Here is a 21,408-nt window from a genome sequence, read left to right on the forward strand (position 1 = left end):
GTCAGTAGTAGTAAATCTCTCGGTAAATGTGTCTCATTGCTAATAGGGCATTCTTAAATATAACTTGACCTGGTTATTAAACTGTAACTCAGTGTTACCACATCTTCATTGAGCATAGGTTACATGTTTGCAGTTTAAAAAGTGCTACTTGAATAATATTTACAGTATTGACTTTAGCTATACCTTGATCCTGTGGAACTGTTGTTCCATGACCCGCAGGCTGCGCTTGGCCTCCTCATCATGACCCTCCAGCTCAGCCTCCAGACGCTGAATCCTGCGCTCCAGCAGGGCAATGATCCTGCTAGGGGGGGACGTCTGGGCGGCCACATCCTCTGGAGCTCCAGCCGTGGCTGCAGCGTAGATCAGAGCAGGCAGGGAGTTTGGGTTTCTACGTCTTAGTATCTGCTCCAGCTCATTCACCTGGTAAAGAGAGAAAGACTTTATAAATAATGACTGGAGAGGGAAGGGAGAGAGAGATTAGTTAGCTTGTTTGTGTGTGTGAGAAACCTGTCGCTGAAGCTCCTGCACCCTCTTAGTGTCCACTGTTTTCTCTTTGGCCTTCCTCTGCTGCTCACTGCTACTTTTACCCACATCCAGTTTCACTTTTTCTACCTGAAATGGAGACAAGCTGTCAATTACAACACAGGAAGCAGCATTAACCTGTTAAACTGTTCAGCACACTTTCAGTCACACATCACAGTTCAACAATTTCCAAAAGAAATACATAATTGCAACTATTTTGACTGATACTGCGATTGCGATATGATTTGCGATATTAGAGGTAATTTTGACATCATTAATTGCATTTTCATTGAAAAACTTATTCCAATGATTATGGTGTGATTTAGCAGGGATCTGTACCAAACAAAGATGTTTTCTTCAGTCTGTAGAATATGATGTGTAAGCCAGGACATCTCTGCAGCACCACAATATTTACTTTAAAATGGTATTTCGACACACATTTCACCTTTAATAAATATTGCGGCCATATTTTGCGATTTCAATAACATTTACAGACGTGGACAAAATTGTTGGTACCCCACAATGGTCACTGAAATAACTTGAAACTGACAAAAGTAATAATAAATAAAAATTTACTGAAAATTAACTAATGTAAATCAGACATTGTTTTTGAATTTTGGTTCAACAGAATCATTTTAAAAAACAAACTAATGAAACTGGCCTGGACAAAAAAATTATGGTACCCCTAGAAAAGATGTAAAATAATGTGACCATAGGGACATGTTAAACTAAGGTGTGTCCTGTAATTAGCATCACAGGTATCTTCAAACTTGTAATCAGTCAGTCTGCCTATTTAAAGGGTGAAAAGTAGTCACTGTGCTGTTTGGTATCATGGTGTGTACCACACTGAACATGGACCACAGAAAGCTAAGGAGAGAGTTGTCTCAGGAGATTAGAAAGACAATTATAGGCAAGCATGTTAAAGGTAAAGGCTATAAGACCATCTCCAAGCAGCTTGATGTTCCTGTGACTACAGCTGCACATATTATTCAGAAGTTTAAGGTCCACGGGACTGTAGCCTACCTCCCTGGACGTGGCCGCAAGAGGAAAATTGATGACAAATTGAAGAGACGGATAGTACGAATGGTAACCAAAGAGCCCAGAACAACTTCCAAAGAGATTAGAGGTGAACTCCAAGGTCAAGGTACATCAGTGTCAGATCGCACCATCCGTCGCTGTTTGAGCCAAAGTAGACTTAATGGAAGACGACCGAGGAGGACGCAAATCATAAAAAAGCGAGACTGGAATTTGCCAAAATGCATATTGACAAGTTACAAAGCTTCTGGGAGAATGTCCTTTGGACAGATGAGACAAAACTGGAGCTTTATGGCAAGTCACATCAGCTCTATGTTCACAGACGCAAAAATGAAGCATACAAAGAAAAGAACACTGTACCTTATGTGAAACATGGAGGAGGCTAGGTTAAGTTCTGGGGCTGCTTTGCTGCATCTGACACAGGGTGTCTTGAATCTTTGCAGGGTACAATGAAATCTCAAGACTATCAAGGCATTCTGGAGCGAAATGTGCTGCCCAGTGTCAGAAAGCTTGGTCTCAGTTGCAGGTCATGGGTCCTCAAACAGGATAATGACCAGAAACACACAGCTAAAAACACCCAAGAATGGCTAAGAACAAAATATTGGACTGTTCTGAAGTGGCCTTCTATGAGCCCTGATCTAAATCCTATTGAACATCTGTGGAAGGAGCTGAAACATGCAGTCTGGAGAAGGCACCCTTCAAGCCTGAGACAGCTGGAGCAGTTTGCTCACGAGGAGTGGGCCAAAATACCTGTCGACAGGTGCAGAAGTCTCATTGAGAGTTACAGAAATCGCTTGACTGCAGTGATTGCCTCGAAAGGTTGTGCAACAAAACATTAAGTTAAGGGTACCATCATTTTTGTCTAGGTCAGTTTCATTAGTTTGTTTTTTAAAATGATTCTGTTGAACCATAATTCAAAAGCATTATCTGATTTTCATTAGTGAATTTTCAGTACATTTTTATTTATTATTACTTTTGTCAGTTTCAAGTTATTTCAGTGACCATTGTGGGTTTTTCTTTCTTTAACGGAAGAGTACCAACAATTTTGTCCACGTCTGTATATGAATTGTTTGGCCGTAGCTGATACTCCAAGAACTTCCTTTAGCAGCTGCAGCCTCACAGGTTGATGCCCACACCGCAGGCACACTACACATTAATGTTCAGTTCTCACAAAAACTGGAGCTGAGAATGAGAAATACATATTGTTCTATATATTTCCAGGACACTGTTTAAAGGCAAAAGGCTGTCCGTCATGGCTGCCATTAAGCTGTCAGCAGATGGAACCCATGGTTCCGTCTCCATAGCTGTATCCAGTTCTCTTTATATACATCCATGGATGGAACCCATGGTTCCGCCTCCTTAGCTCTATCCAGTTCTCTTTATATACATCCATGGGTGGAACCCATGGTTCCGCCTCCATAGCTTTATCCAGTCCTCTTTATATACATCCATGGTTCCGCCTCCTTAGCTGTATCCAGTTCTCTTAATACATCCATGGATGGAACCCATGGTTCCACTTCCTTAGCTGTATCCAGTTCTCTTAATACATCAATGGGTGGAACCCATGGTTCTGCCTCCTTAGCTCTATCCAGTTCTCTTTATATACATCCATGGATCGAACCCATGGTTCCGCCTCCATAGCTGTATCCAGTTGTCTTTATATACATTCATGGATGGAACCCATGGTTCCGCCTCCTTAGCTCTATCCAGTTCTCTTTATAAACATCCATGGATGGAACCCATGGTTCCGCCTCCTTAGCTCTATCCAGTTCTCTTAATACATCCATGGATGGAACCCATGGTTCCGCCTCTTTAGCTCTATCCAGTTCTCTTTATATACATCCATGGATGGAACCCATGGTTCGGCCTCCTTAGCTGTATCCAGTTCTCTTAATACATCCATGGGTGGAACCCATGGTTCTGCCTCCTTAGCTCTATCCAGTTCTCTTTATATACATCCATGGATGGAACCCATGGTTCCGCCTCCATAGCTGTATCCAGTTGTCTTTATATACATCCATGGATGGAACCCATTGTTCCGCCTCCTTAGCTCTATCCAGTTCTCTTTATATACATCCATGGATGGAACCCATGGTTCCGCTTCCTTAGCTCTATCCAGTTCTCTTTATATACATCCATGGATGGAACCCATGGTTCTGCCTCCTTAGCTCTATCCAGTTCTCTTTATATACATCCATGGATGGAACCCATTGTTCCGCCTCCATAGCTGTATCCAGTTCTCTTTATATACATCCATGGGTGGAACCCATGGTTCCGCCTCCATAGCTCTATCCAGTTCTCTTTATATACATCCATGGGTGGAACCCATGGTTCCGCCTCCTTAGCTCTATCCAGTTCTCTTTATATACATCCATGGATGGAACCCATTGTTCCGCCTCCATAGCTGTGTCTGGACAGTTGGTCATTTTTCATTTTGGCACGGATGGTGTGTCTTCCTAGTACCTCATGAAAACCAATGACAGTGCTTTTCATTTAGTCTCTGAAGGTGGATACTGCTCTCTGCTGGACAACACTGATATGTGTTACACCTCTTCTCAATTTGAATGTTTCGTGGGAAATTCATGTTCAGTTTTATTTCGCTATTTGAAATCTCACATACTACTAGAAACCCTTTAACTATCCAGCACTGTTACAGTTTAAAAACTTAAAGAGGAACACCACCTGAATAAAGAATTCCAGTATGTTATTATAATAAGAGGATATGATAAGAGGATTAAATACTTGACTAATCTCCCTTTAAGGTACATTTAAAACAGATAAAAAATGTGCGATTAATCGCGATTAACTATGGACAATCATGCGATTAAATACTTAATCAATTGACAGCCCTAGGTCAAACACTAGAAACTATGCGTGTCCAGTGAAATTATGCTACAACCAGCAGAAATCCCAACTTGTCCTTAGTATAACAGAACAATGATGACTAAACCAATCAAAAAGGAATGTACTGCAAGTCTTCTGCAGAAAATATCTCTTGATTTAAAAATGAGTTTGATCCAGTTGAAGATATTATATTGTTTATATTCTTACAAATGTCAAAGATCTGAAGGAACATCTATACTTATATTTCAGGAGTGCCCTTTGGGTCAGACTTTTAGTGGCTTTACGATTCACACTGTATATACAAGGTGGCCCACTTACTGAGCTTCAGATGTGATCCAGACTAGCATGGGGGGGCAGGTTTTGTTAAAGGGCCGGGAGACCTCAAAGATGAAGTTGTTTTGCGAAGTAAATGAAGGCTATGAATTAATGTGTTACTGCAAGGAAAAGAACAGGAGACGAGGAGGGCTTTGTATAGATCATTACATACAGTATAGTCAGTGCAGGTAAAGGAGTCTCACCTGCTCTTTGAGCTGCTGTATCTCAGCTGTAGCAGCCTTCAGTCTGCCAGCATCTCTGTCCAGCAGATCCTGGTTCTCAGCAAACCACTGCAGCTTCTTCTTCATGGCCGCCACTTCTTCTCTGTGCTTGTCCTCCAACACACGCATCTCAAAAGTCTTGTCCTCTGACACATTCAAAATAGATATTAGTTGTCAGTAACACCAAAGATCACTTATGCATATATAGTATGAAAATCTCCCTCTAATTGTTTAATATCCAAGATTACAACAGTCTTTGATTTAACTTCCACCACTAGCACAGTCCTGAATCCAGTTCTACCTGAGACAGACCGGGCCTGAGCTGTAGCTAGGTCCCTCTCTTTCCTCATCAGCTGCAGCTCTACTTCCAGAGCCTGCTTCTCTTGCTTCAGTCTGTGAATGTCCTCAGACAGCTTGGCCTCATTCCTCTGAACACAGAAACACATCTCTTTGGTAACTGAGGGGGCTGAACTTAAGAAACTCGGTTTCAGTGATTGCTGTACTCACCTGAAATGTATTTATTTGCGCTAACAAGTCTGTAATGCGTTGAGTGTGATCCATTAAGCAGACATTTCCCACAGTCCTTGAGGTTTTAGTCAGCTGCTCCCTGGTGAAGATGGAACAATGACAGAGAATAGAAACAACACTTGTTCTGAAAAAAGGTCAAAAGGTCATGATATGGACTTTCATAAGGCCAACATACATTTTAAAGGAACAGTGTGTAACATTTAGGTGGATCTATTAGCAAAAATGGAATATAATATTCATAACTAGTTTTCATTAGTGTATAATAACCTGAAACCAAGAATGGTTGTGTTTTCGTTAGCTTAGAATGAATCCTTCATATCTACATAGGGAGCAGGTCCTCTTCATGGAGTCCTCCATGTTGCTCCTCCATGTTTTACAGTAGCCCAGAACGGACAAACCAAACTCTGGCTCTAGAGAGAGCCTTTCATGTTTCTACATTACCTGAAGGCCACCGTAGTTCTCCAACAGGCTTGTGAAACTGTGGTAACGTGAGCCGCAGAGTGTGAAAGCGTGGTACCACCAGCCGCCGTCTGACTTCTGTTGCTCCTAAAGTAGTGTTATTATGGTAAGGATGACCTCTGGGCAAGGCGAACAGCGTCACCACGGTTTTGCACTTGGCGACTTAAGTTACTGCAGTCTTGGAAAGGGAGGAGTGAGCGGAGGGGTACTCAGTTCATTGCAATCTGCAACCACACCGCTAGATGACGCCAAATCCTACACATTGTTCCTTTCAATGGACATTCATATTTGGAAGACATGCACAAGCAAAAATGCATTCACAGCTCTGATAGACACACATTTACTGAACCCACCTTGTGAAGGCCAGCTCATTCAGCAGCCTCTGGTTTTCATTAAACATGGCCTCCTCGTTGGCTTTACTCTTAACCTGCTGAGCCTTCATCTGCTCATACAGCTTCTCATTCTCCTGTAAAATACACTCAGTTTTACTGCGCTATAGTACGACTATTCAAAACACAAGAGGAAAAAGAAGAAGACAAAGCAAAAAAAGGACTATTGGTTTGGGAATAACAATGGGTTGTCCCCTTAAAGCAGCAGTGGGTAGAAATTGAGCAAATATGATTAAGAAAAGTTGTTTTTATAGAACGGCCACTATATCCTGACAGTAGTGCATGAGACAGGTAATCTGAAAAAAATCATGTTCCTCTGTGTCCTCCGGTGCTCCTAACAGCATCTGCAAGATTTCACAGACCGGAGGAAAACAAGCAGTAAGAGCTGATCTGAGGTCTGCTGTCCAGCTTCCGTCTATATGAGAGCCACGAGTCAATCACTCACCAACTCTGATCAAACGGTCAAACTAGGCTGATCAAATATGAATCAATATTCTGTTACTGTAATGTCTATTTCTCTCCTCACATGTTCTCAGAATCATCTTGTAGTGTACTGTTTAGCTGTAAAATCAGAAAGTTTATTGAGCCAACAGCCATGTTGAGATCTGTTGAGGAAATACCAAGCACCGCCCACCAGCTGGAGCCCAGCCAATAGGAACGCTCTCTCTCTCTGAAATGACCATGAGCCATGAGGAGGAGCAGAAGTCTAGTTATCTCTCAGAACACTTGAATTACAATATGCTGAAAGGTTATTATGGATTTTTTTGCCCAATGATGCCAAAAACTTGTTGCCTACTGAAGCTTTAACTCCCAATAATGTACGACAAACCAATGACGACTACCTCAACAACCACATGATACCACACATATACGGCATGAGATCGCCCAGCAGCTGGGATACGATGAAGATGGTAATGTAGCTGATATGCACTTGCCTCTGTAATATGTTGGTCACAGAACGGGGCTAGCCACAACAGTTAGCGTTAGCATTACATTTGGAGTCCGATTAGTTTTTGTATTGTGTTAAAGCTAGCCCATTAGACAGTGTCTGGGAATGTTAATGCCAGGAACACTGTTACTAAGAAGGAAACTCATTTGGCCTCATTGACAAAAAATACACATTTTCCGTATTCCCACACCGCATTTTCACATCACGCTCTCCTTGCTGAGAGTCACGGTAGGAAGATTCCTAAATAACTCACAAATGTGCTGGAGTTGCTGATGAATAAGAACGTGATCTCGGGCCAATTTCCCATTGCCAACTGAGTTTGAGGGTGTGCCCATCAAAATCCAGAAGTTGCCACAACTGGGAACACATTCTGAAACATGGCTGAGGTGAAAATGAGTTTTTGTCTACATCCCGGCGCCCTAACAAAGGAAGTACATTTCTCTAAACCCCAAATTATTGACACAAAAGCAGAACAGAGTCGACAAGCTTGGAATAGAATCAAATGGAGTTGAATCAGAGGGAGTTGAATCAGAGTATTGTTACTACTCAAGGTCAACAAATTGAGGCAGTCTCCACATACAAATACTTGTGATTTTTAATTGATGACCACCTCTCTTTTAAACCTCATATACAGAGTCTGGTGAAAAAGTAGAAATTGAAGTTAGGTTTTTATTTTAGAAACAAGTCTTGTTTTTCTCTTGATGTCAGACAGAAACTGGTTAAAGCAATGTTCTTGCCTGTTCTTGACTACGGTGATCTGCTTTACATGAATGCATCAGTCTATTGTCTCCATATGTTGGATACTGTATATCACGGTGCTTTAAGGTTTGTTACAAACTGTAGAGCCCTCACTCATCACTGTGTATTGTACTCCAAAGTCAATTGGCCTGCTCTGTCAATACGTCGGCTTAGCCATTGGTATCTTTTTATCTAAAAGGCCATTCTGGGTAGACTCCCCTGTTATTTATCTGTCTTTCTAACCAGAAATCATGGCAATTTTGGGTTACGATCTCAGGACACTATTCTCATGGCTGTTCCCAGAGTTCGGACTGAGTTGGGAAAGAAGGCTTTTATGTTTTCTGCACCATTTGCATGGAATAGCCTGCAAACTGAACTTCAACTCCAGCACCTAGTCACTCTAAATGAATTTAAAGGCATGGTTAAATCTATAGAAACCGACTCTATCCATGATTGTACTTGTTTTGATTAAAATAGGATTATATGGCTTCCCTGCACTTTTACGGTATGGCACCTTTGAGCTGATCTATTGTTTTTTAATGTGTGTGTATGAAATTGTTTGCACTGCTGCCATTCTTGGCCAGGTCGCTCTTGAAAAAGAGATTTTAATCTCAATGGGTCTAAACCTGGTTAAATAAAGGTTAATGAAAAAAATGACAGTATATCAAAAGAGGAGATTTGATGAAATGAAGATCAGTGGGAAAACCACACAGATTAAGGACAGAAATGAACAGTGAAGACATTAAGAGAAACAAACCTGCTGGTAACCTTTTATGAGCGTCTCCTGCTCCTTTATTTCTTTATCAATCTGTTGGAGCTTTCCCTCTGCAGCAGAGTCAGTGGCCTCGGCCCATCTCTTCTTCTGACTGGCCTCTTCTGCACTTCGCAGCTGAGGAGAGATAAAAACACACATCTTATTAGGGCCGTAGCACCAATGTGCCGGGGGCCCAACGGTGTCCCTGGCACAAAGTGAGAGGAAAACTATTGTTTTTGTAAAGATTATTATTGTTCTACTGTGGAGTCACATTTTTGAGGTGCTTGGGATGCACGCAAATTGTCACGCACGCAAATTGTCACACGCTTCAGAACTGGTGAAAATTGCAAAGTTTTGCAGCGATTGGGCTCGGACGAGGCCGGCAGGCTCCACAGCGCCCCCAAACACATGTGAGGTTAGAAAAAGTTCCTTCAATGTTCATAGAATGTGGTGGGATCATCTTCTCATCTATAAGAACTTTTTTCACCTATAAGGAAGTCAACTATGTTGGATTCTGTGCGTTCATTTTACGAACACATTTTTGAGAACTTTAGGATGCACCAAAACTCATGAAACTTTGCACCCTTGTTCAGACTGGTGATTATTCGGATTTGGTGGTGTAACTGGGCTTGGTCGTGGCACGTCAGCTCTACAGCGCCCCCTAATTACTTTTAGCCTTTGAACGCATTTTTGACTCCCTTGGTATACTCGAACACTCACGAAACTTGGCGCATACATCAAAACCTGTAAACATTGTGAGAACATACAGCGATTGGGTTCATGCATGTGTAGTGGGCTCCATAGCGCCCCCTAATGCTCGGAAGGCCTTAGTTGGAACAAAGTTGCTCCAATATTGATAAAATTTGGTACCAACATTGCTTTCATCATTTCAGACATATTTCTCGTTGGCTTTCATTAGCTCCGCCCAACCGGGAGGCGGCCATTTTCAGTATTGTCCGTTTTTCATGTATTTTATGCAAACTTTTACAAACTCCTCCAAGAGGGTTTATCAGATTTGTTTCAAATTTGGTTGGTATAACCATCGGACTAATGTGGCTCTAAATCACAGAGGATTAGTCGATACCTTGAACGATGATGTCATAGATCTCCTATAGGATTCAACAGATCGATCTCAAATGTTGTCAGCAGAATCTCAAGACCTTCATGGTGGTAAATTGTGAAGCTTTAGTGTTTTCATGGAACGGCGTTGCCGTGGCGAGGTGGGCAATTTGCATGTATCGCCATGACACAGGAAGCTGTTGTAACTGGACTTTACGTTGTCCAATCTGCCCCAAATTTCACATGCTGGATTAGAGTCTACATGACCATATTGGGTTGTAGTCATAGCGCCACCTAGTGACAACAGGAAGTCAGCCTTATGTGACAATGACCATCCAATTTACATGAGATTTACGTGGTGTGATCTACACATGATATACAGCAACATAGCGTAGAATTTGTGTATGTGTCCTCTAGCGCCACATAGTGGACAAAGGAAGTGGTACAAACTTTGCAAAACGTCATTTCCAACGCCACGCACTCCACGCAAGAAATACGATCTAACTCGTGATGCAGTGTCAGACGGTCACGGAAATGCACAACCAGCATCTTGCCAGTACCCCCGACGTGCACAAGTGGTCAGGGCCTGTTCATTGCTGCTTGCAGCTTTAATTAACTACTTATTGATGCTACTACATACATTGTATGTACATGTCCAGACCAGACCAGACCAGACCAGACCAGACCAGACCAGACCAGACCAGACCAGTCCAGTCCAGTCCAGTGCTAAGAGTGTGTTTGTGCACCTTGCTTTGCAGTAGGTAGTTCTGCTGTCTGAGGGAGTTGAGCTCCTCTGTGCCTTCCTTCATCATCTGCAGCTCCCTCTCTTTCTGAGCCAGCTGGACTCTCAGCTCCTCCACCAGAGAGCCGTCCTCCTCCCTCTGCAAGTCACACATCAACACTGACATCAGATGCATCATCAACTGTGAAGAATTAAACCTAACACAATAGACTTTGTAAAGGACAAATGGTCATAGAAGAAAAGCATTATATGCTGTTAACATGCACAGAAGTTCACACTTTCCCCCTCACATTTCATCTGTTCACGTTCACCAGCACAGTAACACTGACATGATCCCTCATTGGCATCCCATCTGACAACATTGACAACTGGTCCTTCCTCAAATGCTTCTCCAAACAGTGATCGTCCAATACCTTAGAAACAATACCTAGACATGGCAGGTCTGTTAAGCGTCCCGATCTTCTCAGCAAACCACAGTGTATATGTATTCTTACTCACATCTGTCTGAATAAAACAGTACTATAACATTAGGGCTAACTACTGTAGCTCTATCTTGTAAAAGAGGAACAATGATCCCACTTCATTTCTTCTACATACAGTAGATCCCCAACTGGTGAGCTGCTACTTCACAATCTGTCATGTCTAGTGTTTCTCTGTTAGCGTCCATGTGACGTCTCGGCTTGACTTGTTTTGTAGTTTTTGTGAGTTTGTAAGAGTCTCCCCTGTGTAGCTAAATGTCTAAGATGGTAGATGTGAGTCCTCTGGATCGCAGCGCTACAACCACGGGTTAGCGGCTACACCACTCACCTATAGCTGGGAAGACTTTCTACAACTACCATTTTCTATCCTGCATCATGAAGCCAGCAGTTATCCTTCCACCAGAATGGAGGTGTAGAATTAGGCATCTGACTGAGGAAACGTCTCCTCAGACCCCCTTTACCCTCCATCATACTGATAAATGTACGTTCCCTTAGGAATAAGATGGGTTTACTCCACGCCTGGTGGAGAGATGGCCTTCTGTATCATCACCCTGACTGAAACTGGCTCGACTAAGCCGTTCCACATTCCGAGGTCAGTCTCCATCATTTTTCCTTCATTTGTGTTTACAGGAGTAAAGTAGTCAGTCGGGCAAGGAGGGCGGCGCTGGGGTCTGCATCCATGTCAACAATAGGTGGTGTATTAACATCAGAACCCACAGCAAAGTCTTCACACCAGATGTGGAGATGCTGACCCTGACCACATCCAGCGCTAACACCAAAGCAGCAGTGGAGCTAGTAGCGGGGGGGTTCTAGCTCCATGCTGGCTAAATACTCTCATTGATTTTGCAGACCACAATGTTTTTTTTCCGGCTCCCACCATGGATGTATATAAAGAGAACTGGATACAGCGTTGGAGGCTCTCGTTCATTCCTATGAGAGTTGCTCAGTGGAGCATGAAGCCAAAATGGCCCGACTGCCGAGTGATAAAGTACCCGGATCTTCTGGTGATCTTCCTCATCCATTGGGCCCATAGAGCAGGTGCAGTAGCGTTCCCTTTAACTCCTCCTCCCAGCCCTCGCTCCAGCCTCGGTCTGGGTCTCATTCACATGAACGGAGGAAGGGAAATAACTCTGGATTCAGCTATTAGTACGTCTTACAAGTTTTAGGACCTAATGATTTAAATAAGGACTATTAGAGTGTTCATACTGGGAAGTTGATTTACCTAAAAAAAAAAAAAATTATCCTCTGAGTTACAGACGTCTCTTTCCCAATGGAAGTCTATGGGAAAAAGTCTTTTGGGGCCCAATGGCATCACGTGACGGACACAGACGTTGTAGTACCGCCGTTTGGCCACTACGAAAATTTGCTTCAAAGCCCGCCGCTCTTCCTGGGGGCTTGGCGCCCACACAACAACCCTAAACTGAAACACACTAAGCCTCAAATCCATGGGGCCAGCCAATGGTCGGAGGATGCCATTTCAGCGTTTCTGCCTTTCGTTCAGGTGACAAGGAAGCACACAGCAGCCAGACATACTGCCAGATATACTACTACTATACTAAGACTGAAAACTAGCATCAAGGAGGCAAAGCGGAGGCATCAGGACTCCCCTCTGCTCCTCATCCACTGGGTTCACAATTCCCTCAGCACAGACTACAGGCTGTCAGACTAGCCACAGTAATATCATTGACTAAGAGTGCTCCTATCGATCACATCGATCATATTTATTCTAAATTGTTTGATCGGTGGTCTCTATAAAGGCGAGGGGGAGGAGCAGAATCGCTTGTTGACCAGCGCGGAGAAGTGGCTACACATAGACCCACAGATCGGCTGATACTGCTTCCAGCGATGGGAGCACCCCTATCATCAACCATCATCACAAACACCAGAGCTCCTCAGGCCTGTGTCCTTAGTCTTCTTTACCATCTTAACTACATCCAACAAAAAAACTCATTTACCAGCATCAACACTGCATCCAGAACCACCTCCCTTCCCACACCCTGTCTTTCAGAAATGAACCACAGAGCCATCACACACACCGAGCACTCACAACAGCAAATGACACTGATCACCCCATCAATCACCACTTCACATTATGAACATCTGGTTGGACATACAGGATTTAAAATGGAGAAGAGCTCTGATTCTGCCATAGCGGCCCTAAACCAACGACCTCACTGACACCGTTGTTGCTGGGAAACAACACCAAACAGTCGGCTTGGGATGAAGTGTTGTCCTACATTGTTATTTGGAAGATGATGTGTCAGCCTGGTTTGTGGAGGACCTCTGCCTTCCTGTGTGTCTGTAGCATCCTGGTGACTGCTGGTGTCCATCTGCTGTTGGAGGACAGCCACTAAGGACTGAACAGATGCCACCAGCTCACTGCTCACCTTCACACCTGGCTCTGCTTATCAAACAAACAGAAAAGGTATTCAGTACCTTTATATCACACACAGCTCCAAACATGACACACAGATGCCACACCATGCTCCTGCATTATGGAGACACGGAGGGATTCAGAAATGGAGCAAACTCAAGTTTGAAATTCAGTTATTAAAAGAGAACTAATTAAAAGAAGAGGATAGGAAACTCTGCATAGAAATGAAATGTATATACCCTTTGTAGCATCTGTATCATGGTACAATTCTATTAACAGAGAGAAACACAACCTGATCTTAAATGATCTGAACAGTTGAATTACTTGATATGTTGTGTGAGGGTGCCAGTGCTTGAAGTGGAACAATGAAGTGGCGGTACTCTCTTATTCACGTGTTGGTATGTGTATCGACCGGTAACAACAATCTCTGTCCACTTCTTCCTATTAATTCATTATTTCAGATTCTGTCATAATCAGCTGTGATTTTATTGCTATATTATTATACTTGAGCTATGCATTTTCTATAGTAGGCCTATAATACTTCAATAATACTGAAAAAAACGGTGTTATTTGTAGTCGGGTATCATTCAGGTTTTAGGAGCAGAGTCCCAGTCAGGATGCTCCAACATATTATACAGAGACACTTTCTGAATATCTAGTGTTTGAAAAACGGTACTAGGAGATATTGGGTTTGGGGATCCTCCCCCAAGAAAATGTGAAGGTTTTTGACTTAAAATGATGTAATTTTAAATAATGTTTCATGAATTATATTTGTTCACAAATAAAAAAGTTATGACGAACAGTTCACTAATTATTTGACAAAAAGGAGGTGAGCATTGTATTGATTAATTACAGCACCCTCGTGGCAATTCGTTGGCTCTTCCAGATGCTCCCCACATAGTTTTTTATGTTCATACGGTTGATGCCGGCTCAAATATGCTGGCGCTGCACCGTTATGAATCGGCATTATGAATCTCCCAGAGAACCTGATATGGAGAGAGCAGAGAAGAGTACCGGCAGCTTGAGGGGAGTGCTGGTACGCAAGAAAAAGTCACGGTATGTCGAGGAGTAAAATGTAGAAGTGCCGGTACGGCGTACCGGGACCTACCGGCCCACTTTGAGCACCGGTGAGTGCAACTAATAACCTGTGTCTGCGTCTTTGTCTTGGCTCTTTGTGAATTTGTTCTTTTCTTGTGGATGCTGCAGAGGATGGGAAACAGAAGATTGGGATTTGGCTGCAGTAGCAGCTCTACTCAGCCCTGACGACCTGGAAGTCACTGCTGTTCTGCCCTCCGCCCTCCTGCCTCGACCAGGAGCCACAGCTGGTTTCCTCACTGAAGATGTAGACCAATGAGAACTAGTGGAGCCATGGGAGGCCTGGGGAAAATGACACCAGAATGTATTCAAAACATGGAACACAATGTTACTGTTGACAGTGTTGACAGTGTTTCCTGGTTTATAAAAGCTCTCCCCACACTAAATATTAGGTCGGTATCTTCTGATGCTGCAAAGTGCTCAAAGCTTTGGATTTTCATCATCATGTCATTGGGATAACCTTTCACCGTTTATACACTGCACAATTAGCCTATTCCAATAAACAATGTGTAACCTCTGTACTGTGAATAGGCTGCTTCTCAATAAGCTTTCCTGTTATATATTGACCCATGCACAACAGGAATGGGGCATGTTTACATTTTGCAATTTAGCACAGCACAAAACACAACTGTCACAATTCGGTTTCAAATGTTTCATTCGACTGTCCTGACACAATGAACTGATGAAAGGAGAAAAACAGCACGCATTGTCTCAGTAACAACAGACCACTACAGTTTAGCTTCTGCTCTTCTGGACCTGATCCCACCACACAGTGTTCATTTCATTCACAAAAACTATGACTAAATATGTCCATCTCTGACTACATGATGACGAGACGGCACTGACGTCATTAACCACTAACATGCAATATCTTTGATGAAAAAAGACAACACTAAAATGTAGTTCAAAATTCATAAACTTTACCAAAATCTCTTTATTTTAGTCCCCTTCCACCTGTCACTCAAATTCAAATAAGCTTTATTGGCATGAATGTTCAGATTACATTATTGCCAAAGCTAAATTACACATTATTGAATAATTACATTTCACACAAGAAATAACCACAATATACCAAATACATTTTTACCAGATATTCTTTTAGAGATGTAGTCAATCAGAAACATGTTCAGAGCTTGTATCACCTCTTATTCTACGGCAACAGTTAACATAAATATGGCAGTTTGTGAGGATCGGGGAGATGGATAAACTCAGGATATACATTATGTATTTTTTCACAGAAATCATCTCTCACATCCTGATATTTCTCACATTACACTAATAAGAGAGATTATTTTATGACAAAGTGAACTCAGCCTTGAGATGATGTGGTTGGGTCAGATTGGTTGGTGTCTGTCCTGAAGCCCTGGTGTGTGTGTGTGTGTGTGTGTGTGTGTGTGTGTGTGTGTGTTGTTCAACTCTTGGCACTGCAGGGCCCTGTACTGTACTGTCACTCTCTCTCTGTTTCTCACACTAAGCTCAGTCCATCTCTGTCCTTCTTGCCTCAGACAACTGTGCTACTATAAGGCGTAGAGTTGGCGGTTTGCGGGTTGGGGTCGGGGTCGGGTTCAGGTGGTTGATTAAGGCAGGTTTTTGCATGTTGGGCGGTGAGGAGTGGCTCTCATAGTGGACTGGTGGGTGCGAAGCTGAATTCTTAATCATTTAAGCCGTGTTTTTCATCAGATATTGATAAGATTGATATAATGAAAGATAAGATGATTGAAGAATGATAAGCATTTTCGTCTAAAGAGTAAAACTAAATGCCAAAATGAACACCAATCCGAGCACTGCTGAAATGGAGAAAAGTTTGAAGCTTGCTCACCTGTTGTTTCTCAGCTCTGCCAACCTGAGAGGACGTGTAAGAAGAAGATTTGTTGTGATCCTGCATCAGCCTCTCTACTTCCTGTCTGATGCTCCATGTCAGGTTGGGGGGGTCTGGGGAGCAGGACGTGTGGCTCGTCAGTCCCCTGGCTGCCTTTATCTCTGCTATGGGGTCAGCCTTTTCTGGTCGCTTCAGTTGTGACTCTGGAGAAGTCACATCTGAGAAAGTCCTTTCCAAGAAGTGGGATGTCTTTTCTTGGTCGAGTCCTACAGCACTGTGATCAAGATATAAAGAGAAAGCCACCTAAAACTAGTTCTAAAACAAGCACGGATCAGATTAGTGTCTAATGTTTATGGTACACTGTTGGATTTTCCTTGGTTGATCTCAGATTGAACAGGTGTCATCCTACAAATACTTTGGACTGTGTGTCGATGAAACACATTCTTGTTAATAGCATGCTCAGGAACACAGGCATACATACACAGACTAAAGGCCTTTGCACAGCCATGGCATTTTTTGTGTGATTAATTTGCACGTCAATACTGTATATATATTTGATATAAAAACTGTTGTTTTTGTCATGAGTGCTTTCGCACCGCGAATAAAGGCATCAACCAATCACGTTGTGCAGAACGAGATGAGTTGTGCCTATATTTATGAAACAAAGGGCCAATCCCCATGTCCCCCCAAGGACTTACGTTCTGAACCCTCAGGGACATGACTGACGTCACCTGGTAAATGGTTGAGTGTGAGAGGCTGCTAGGGCTTGAAATGGTATTAATACGAATGGGACAGCACTCAGCGGCGACATATCACGTTACCTTACCGTGTGTAATATAGTCTAATGAAGAAACAGATGTGTAATATAGTCTAATGAAGAAACAGATATGTAATATAGTCTAATGAAGAAACAGATGTGTAATATAGTCTAATGAAGAAACAGATGTGTAATATAGTCTAATGAAGAAACAGATGTGTAATATAGTCTAATGAAGAAACAGATATATAATATAGTCTAATGAAGAAACAGATGTAATATAGTCTAATGAAGAAACAGATGTGTAATATAGTCTAATGAAGAAACAGATGTGTAATAGTCTAATGAAGAAACAGATGTGTAATACAGTCTAATGAAGAAACAGATGTGTAATATAGTCTAATGAAGAAACAGATGTGTAATATAGTCTAATGAAGAAACAGATGTGTAATACAGTCTAATGAAGAAACAGATGTGTAATATAGTCTAATGAAGAAACAGATGTGTAATATAGTCTAATGAATGCACTCCTCTGATTTCATGTGTTATTTATGGACCATCTTAAATTCTTAACGTTAATGTTTTGGTGTAAATTTAAATATGCCTGGCTTCTTAAACTTCCTCCGGGGTCAATAAAGTATTTTCTTTTTTTAAGCCTCCGGGCTTCCCCTGGTAACCCTGGTAACCCGGTGTTTAAGGTATGAATTGTGGGTAATTCATAAAGGACTCAAAATGTCTGCGAGAGAGTGCCAAAAGACTTGACAAGACAGCCCTGAACCCTCACAGACTCTTAGGTCTGTGAGATTGGACGTTTGGATGGGGCCAACAACACAGAGGCTTGTAGTCCGAACCAAGTCGGCAAACTTTATTACTCCTTTCAACCTTGTGAAAGGCAGCGTTGACCAGATCCACTCTTTCCATTCTTATCTTTCACAATAAAAGCCCCAGATATACAATAATCACAGCTGAGTAGTTTTCATTTTTGTGTTGTTTGTTCGTGACGCCCCTTGTGTGTGAAGGCCTTTAGCCTTGCGGTACAGAGACAGAGAGGTATGCATACTCTATTAGCTCAGTTAACAGTCCTGTCTGGACTGGATTACAGAGATATTTATATGCATTCTCTACCATTAAAACGTCTGTCACCGCGTGTTTTACATAATAGTCAGAGTTTCATAATAACTTTTCATGCCTTGGCTGTCCCCTTTGTTGTTATATTTAAGTAAATGCTTTAATGCTGATTTCCTGCCTTATACATTTTTACCATTTATCCTTTTTATATTTCATTTCAACTGCAGTTTAGCATATACTTTTTATTTGGCTGACTTAAACTACTGAATGCATTGTACTGCATACAGTAGAAGAAATAACTACTGTAACTGGATGGCACTGTATAAATAAGAGTTGAATTCATGAATGAACTACTTGCTATTCAGCACTAGATCTCATTGTTATATGCAGAATGTCCCCAAATATGTCAAAATCCAGAAGTCTGAGACATTACATGTGACAATAAGACCAACCAGTGAACGATCAAAATAATTAACAAACAACTAACTGTCTGTTGATGTGTTGAGATGTCTTCATCTTAGATCATCCTAACAAACAACAGACTGTCTGTTGATGTGTTGAGATGTCTTCATCTTAGATCATTCCAAGTAAGATTCAGTGCTAACCTGACAGGCTGGAGGGTGAAGCCTCTGATGTGGTCCTCCTCTGGCCGGATGGGTCTCATCAACTCTTCTGCAGTGGGGAGCTCTACATACACAAACAAAATCATTATTCATCATACAGAAGTCCTGTCAGAAGTACAGGATTTACCTGTGACACACACAGACACACAGACAGACAGACAGACAGACAGACAGACAGACAGACAGACAGAGAGACAGAGACGGACAGATAGAGAGACAGACAGACAGACATACAGACAGACAGAAAGAAAGAGGGACAAACAGACAGACAGACAGAAAGAAAGAGGGACAGACAGACAGACAGACACAGAGAGACAGACAGAAAGAGGGACAGACAGACAGACAGACAGAGGGAGTCTGTTGTCCAGTGTGGTAGTGTCTGACCTGAGTCATTGGTAGAAGCAGGCTGCAGAGACTGTGTGGTGGCATGTTGAGGAGGGGAGGATGGAGACACAGGTCTGTTGATCGTCCCCCTCCCTTCCACAGATGAATGATGGTGACTATGGTCATCTGAATCTTCTACAACATGGATCTGTCTGTAGGCCTCATGAAGAGCCTCCATCTCTGAGCCTCCACTCTGCACATACGACTGGCCTGTACAGAAGATAAACTTAGTGTACTGGATCAAACTGGGTCACTCAATCAAGACAATAAGAAAAGACAGAGCTTGGTGACGTAGTGAAGCAGCGTGGGATCATGGGAGTTGTTGTCCTTCAGTGTTCATCTTTCAGGAGGGTTTTACCACAGAGGTCTCCTCCTCTCCAGAACAAACAGCCCCGCTGATTAAAACCGGGAAAATCACTGAATAAAGCAGCTTCGTGTTAAAAACCAGTGTGTCTCCGATGCTGTTCCCGGAGAGGCTGCGAGCCGAGCTTTGGGATTGTTAAACCAATCTTACCATCCATCCATCCATCTGCAACCGCTTATCCCGTTAGGGGTCGCGGGGGGGCTGGAGCCGATCCCAGCCGACATTGGGCGAAGGCAGGGTACACCCTGGACAGGTCGCCAGTCCATCGCAGGGCTGACACATAGAGACAGACAACCATTCACGCTCACACCTACGGGCAATTTAGAGTCCACAATTAACCTAACCTGCATGTCTTTGGACTGTGGGAGGAAACCGGAGTACCCGGAGAAAACCCACGCTAACACGGGGAGAACATGCAAACTCCACACAGAAGGGTCCCAAGCCAGATTCGAACCTGCAACCCTCTAGCTGTGAGGCGCCAGTGCTAACCACTGCACCACCGTGCAGCCTATCTTAGCAACATATTTTTCCTTAATGCTATGACAACCTCTTTCTCCAAGACACATGTACTGCCTGTTATATCACCATATTTAAACAAACATGGACACAACACTCACTTCAAATAAAGCTTGCTCTCTGTACATTTGGAATATTTATTTTTTTAAATGGAATGCAAATTTCAGGTAACAAATAATCTTAATGACTTCAAGATTGCATTATATTGTCTGGTACTTGTTTTGTTTTACGCTACTGGATGACAACCTCCTCTTACTTCCTTGACCCTATGTGTGTGAGTTACCTCTGTCCAGGGACCCTGCTGTGTCCTTTCTTTGGTCTTCTCCTCCGGTGTCATCCAGGGAATCATGGAGACAAACTGAGACAAAAGTTAAGTTGGAGGGCTTTGTTTTTCTTTCATTTTGTAGCTCAGATCAGCTCTCAAAGCATTCAGTGTCTCATGGCAACAACCTTTGCCCATTCACCCATTATATATACAGTATATATATACATATATATACGTACATACATATATATATATATGACATTTGAATGAGATCCTGTTCATTATCAGTATTAACATGGTTTCCACTGTAGTGCTTCATTATTTAATGGTAGGAGTGCTGTGTATGGCTTGTTTGTCTCTGTCTCTCTTAGGCCCTGTTCAGACCTGGTATTTACATGCGTCCTCAGTGATCGGATCACAAGTGGACAACTCTAAGTACAGGTGTGAACACACTCAAGACACATTGAGGACGCATTGAGATCGGATCTTTCAGACCACATTCAGAGGTCTGGGTCACATATGACCACATTCTTTTAGCAGTGTGTAGTGAATGCGTCCTGGGCCACATTAAGGACCGCCTACTCTACTGACGTACCGCTGGGATCTGCGGGATCACCGCGCCCCTCAGGTGAACAAACAGGCAGACACGGGCGCTTGTCAGCATGGAAACGGTCTCTGTGCTCCACTGTATGTAGACTAGGCACACAAAGTGCATTATTATCATACTGTCGGAGATGTGTCTGTGTTTTTGTTCCGCTTCTTTGAGTGGAGCTGACACTTGACCGCCCGCCTGTTCTCTGTCCTCCCGCTCTCTGGAGCGCTGTACCCCTACAGGCTGTTGTCTGGCATAAACAGCGGTGCCGGCACCGCTGCTTTTGCCACAATAATACAATAACATTTTATTTTGATGTTAATACAATGTACCAGAATTCAGGAATATGTAGGATATTACTACTGACATTCATGTAATATTATGTCACAACGGCTGCTGTATTAGCCGTGTGTTTACTAATAATACTACTAATAATAATAATAATAATAATAATAAATTTGACTTATATAGCGCCCTTCAGAAACCCAAAGATGCTTAACAACGTGCTCATTTGCAT

At 42.6% G+C, this 21,408-nt stretch overlaps 1 protein-coding gene across 9 annotated transcripts in view; it reads right to left on the bottom strand.

The window, feature by feature from the left end:
* cep162 (centrosomal protein 162) overlaps positions 1-21,408 on the bottom strand; it is a 60,636-nt gene that overhangs the window by 15,285 nt on the left and 23,943 nt on the right. For 6 of the 9 annotated variants that reach the window (XM_074654815.1, XM_074654813.1, XM_074654819.1 and 3 more), the window contains 14 exons: positions 20,318-20,392; positions 19,155-19,364; positions 18,753-18,834; positions 16,323-16,596; positions 14,554-14,785; positions 13,272-13,438; positions 10,560-10,694; positions 8,758-8,889; positions 6,278-6,390; positions 5,445-5,544; positions 5,239-5,365; positions 4,920-5,083; positions 508-612; positions 184-420 (listed from right to left, as the gene is read on the bottom strand). In XM_074654815.1, the coding sequence (XP_074510916.1) occupies positions 184-420; positions 508-612; positions 4,920-5,083; positions 5,239-5,365; positions 5,445-5,544; positions 6,278-6,390; positions 8,758-8,889; positions 10,560-10,694; positions 13,272-13,438; positions 14,554-14,785; positions 16,323-16,596; positions 18,753-18,834; positions 19,155-19,364; positions 20,318-20,392 (2,153 nt within the window). The remainder of the gene's footprint in view (positions 1-183; positions 421-507; positions 613-4,919; positions 5,084-5,238; positions 5,366-5,444; positions 5,545-6,277; positions 6,391-8,757; positions 8,890-10,559; positions 10,695-13,271; positions 13,439-14,553; positions 14,786-16,322; positions 16,597-18,752; positions 18,835-19,154; positions 19,365-20,317; positions 20,393-21,408) is intronic. The other 3 variants (XM_074654816.1, XM_074654814.1, XM_074654818.1) reach the window with 1 other exon arrangement.

The sequence above is a fragment of the Sebastes fasciatus genome, chromosome 12 (genome assembly GCF_043250625.1).
Source record: "Sebastes fasciatus isolate fSebFas1 chromosome 12, fSebFas1.pri, whole genome shotgun sequence".
Lineage (NCBI taxonomy): Eukaryota > Metazoa > Chordata > Actinopteri > Perciformes > Sebastidae > Sebastes > Sebastes fasciatus.